General features: G+C 33.1%; 1 protein-coding gene across 1 annotated transcript; it reads right to left on the reverse strand.

Moving 5' to 3' along the window:
* Positions 1 to 902: 902 nt before the first annotated feature.
* Positions 903 to 2,393, reverse strand: LOC112516937 (probable sugar phosphate/phosphate translocator At2g25520). Its single transcript, XM_025124195.1, has one exon. It carries the CDS (start codon positions 2,217 to 2,219, stop codon positions 1,173 to 1,175), a length of 1,047 nt encoding a protein of 348 aa, XP_024979963.1. The 5' UTR covers positions 2,220 to 2,393; the 3' UTR covers positions 903 to 1,172.
* Between the last annotated feature and the right edge of the window lie 993 nt (positions 2,394 to 3,386).

The raw sequence follows: 3,386 nt of genomic DNA on the forward strand, positions 1-3,386 counted from the left end.
ATTATATATTTTTTACTTGTATACCCTCATTAAATTTAAGAAAAAGTGAAATTCTTACAAGTTTGTCGTGTTAAAGTCTTATAAAAATTCTTAAGTCTTATAAAAATTCTTAATTTGATAAGTTGACGACATTATTATGTAGGTATAACATGTACCATTTACCTCGTGGTTGCATATTAATGTTGACTTTTGAAAGTCAAATGCATCTTTGCAACCAAACTACGGTTAAGAATTCAAGGTGTTTGAGATTGCTTATAAAAACAACTTATTGACTTATTCTGATGTGTCACAGGTAATAAGCACTTTTGAGTGTATGAAATTATGAATAAACAACTTATACTGGTGTCAAACAGGTAATAAGAAAGCTTTTGAAGAAGTTAAAACACTTCTGACTTATAATAAGTTAAGTGTTTTTATAGAAAAACATAAAAGCAATCCCAAACACCCGGTAAACAAAATAAAAACCATACCCATAACACCAAATCGATTTGTATACACTTAAAATCTGTATGGAATCAAGAACTGGTTTACATCTTGATCCAAAGATCAGCATCCTACAAGAAACCCATGGGTTGCCAACACTCAACTTGTTCATCTATCAACCTAACAACAAGTGTTTCTATCTTTATAGCTTTTCTTGTTTTGCTGTTTTATTGAATACAACATATAACAAATTCACATTTCTCATTATCTTTCTTGAATACAACTCATACCAAGAACACATCAAACACCCAAATGAACCTCCAGGTGGAGGATTTGCAGATAGATATACATCAGAAAAGAAGTCTAAAAAGGTTGAAACCCCATTAACATGAAAGTGATAAAGATGAAGACACAACACATCAAACACCCAAATGAAACTCCAGATGGAGGATTTGCAGATATATATCAAAAAAGAAATCTTGAAAGTTAACAAAACCCATTAACATGAATGTGATAAAGATGAAGACAGAACACATCAAACACCCAAATGAAACTCCAGATGGAGGATTTGCAGATATATATCAGAAAAGAAATCTTGAAAGTTAAAAAACCCATTAACATGAAACTGATAAAGATGGAAGACAATAAAAAGCTACATTGTGTAAAAGATACCTATGTCCTACTTCATTAAACATCATTGAAGCTCAATAGTGGCAAAAACCACTCCATTTGCAGTCTGCAAGATGATATCATTTATCAGAATCCATCTTTCTTGCAGATTTTTCATCTTTCTCCTCCAATAACTTGCCAGATTCGTCGTCTAGATGACTCGCCTTCTTCTCGGCTTCTTTGGCCTTAAGTGCCTGTAACTTGGCATGATTATAATAAGCAACACCCAAGAAAGCAATCAAGTAACCGAACAGATTGATTGGAGTCACTGTATCCTTAATCACAGACCACGAAAATGCAATCAATAACCAATCCTTAACAACTCCAGCCACATTCATAGTCAATGCAGATGTCTTCCCAACCAGCAAAAACACAGCAAGATTTAAAGCAAACGCACACAACGAATTCGTCCCAAATATGAAGTAATCGAAATGGAAACTAGAAGTATCCCTCAATTTGGGAAGCTCTACAATGATCCAAGGAACAGATAAGAACACCAAACAGCAAGGGGCAACATAATAAAGAGATGTTATCGGATTGAACGAAATCCCCTTTGAAGTTAACAAAATCTGAATCAAAACCAAACGGGTAGCCTCAAAAACAACAGCACCAAGCTGTAACATAACCCCCCATGAATTAAACTTAGCTTCACCATAAGCAGCAACAGCAACCCCAAAAGAGATTGATAGCATATTAGTCATGGTCTGACCTTTAAACCCCTCTTTCTTAAACAAAACACTAAGAGAATAAACAGCAACAGGCATTAAGGCTTTAAGCATTTGAATAAACGAAACAGAAAGATAAATGTAAGCAGAATTGGAAAGCCATAAGCTAAGAGAGTAGAGAAAGCCGATTGGAACAACAGATTTGAGATAAACATCACGAGTCATTTGAACTGGTTCGACAACTTTGAGTATACTGACGAGAATGTAAGCCAAAGAAGAACAGAAACCCATGTGAATCATGGTTAGTGAAATGGGGTAAGGCCAGTTGTACATATTGCGATCAAGTATGTACTTGTTGTAGACGATGACAGTGAAGCTGAGGAAGATCCATATAGCGACATAACTGTAAGAGAGGATGATCTTCTTCAAAACACCTTCACTTAGGGCTCCTCCTCTTCCCATTTTGGTTGGATTAGATCTGAGCAATTTCTTGAGCAAATTGATCGATTGAAATGGAGAAGGAAGAAACCCAGAAATGGAATTGAGGATTTAGGAGAAAATTTGAGATGGGTATGGAAGAAATTGAAGTGGTAAATTTATGGGGATTAGGTCAGATGTAGAGAGGTTGGATTTCGATGGCATGTGTGTTTAGACTCTTGTGTCAAACCGAGGTCGTCGGTGGTAAAATTAAATAGAAGAAACAAGAATACATAATGTAATATTAAATTAAAATAATAATAAAAATAATTAAGATTTCCAGCATCTTCAACAAATTATTTATGTGTTTTTAGAATATGAGTTGTGTATCTGTACAATACGGTAAGAGCTGTGAATTTTAACAATTTTAAAGTTTTAATGATTTTATTATAGAAAATTTAACGATTATATAAGTCATATTTGATCTTTATATATTAATACAATTTGAATAACTAAGAGTTATGGTTCCAATTACAGTTTATCGATGAAAAAAAATTGTATGACAGGTTAAAATCCAACATAAACGACTCCACAAATATGTTCGATTTACACCAAGAGCAATTAATCAAGAGATTGAGAGCTAGATCGAGAGTACTAGAGCAATTGAATGAGAGAACTTTTAATAACTCATGATGAATATCAGTTTGAATCTCACATTGGGGATAGTGATAGAAAATAGAGATATGAGAGGGTGAAAACATGAGTGAAATGTGTCAAAAGTATCTTGGAAACATGAAAAGAAAATGTAATAATGTGCATTAGTAACTTGTACTATATGTTATTTTAATTGTAGATAGAGGTAAGAAATTTTAAGATTGAATGCATAAAGTAGTAGTACTTAATACATTACTAGTTGTGTACCCGCGCAATGCGACGGGAACCATGAATTTTAACGATTTTGAAGTTTTACTGGTTTTATAAGATAAGATTTAACGATGATATAGATTACACTTGGTCTTTACATATTAATACAATTTGAATAAATAAGAGTTATGGTTCCAATTACAGACTATCGATGGAAAAAATTGTATAACAGTTTAAAATCCAATATATTTAAACGACTCCACAAATGTGTTCGATTTACACCAAGAGCAAAGAACCAAGAAACTTGAGTTTTAAGATAAACACTCAAAATCAATAAAGAAAACTACA

Source organism: Cynara cardunculus, assembly GCF_001531365.2.
Source record: "Cynara cardunculus var. scolymus isolate 2C chromosome LG 8, CcrdV1, whole genome shotgun sequence".
NCBI classification, from domain to species: Eukaryota; Viridiplantae; Streptophyta; class Magnoliopsida; order Asterales; family Asteraceae; genus Cynara; species Cynara cardunculus.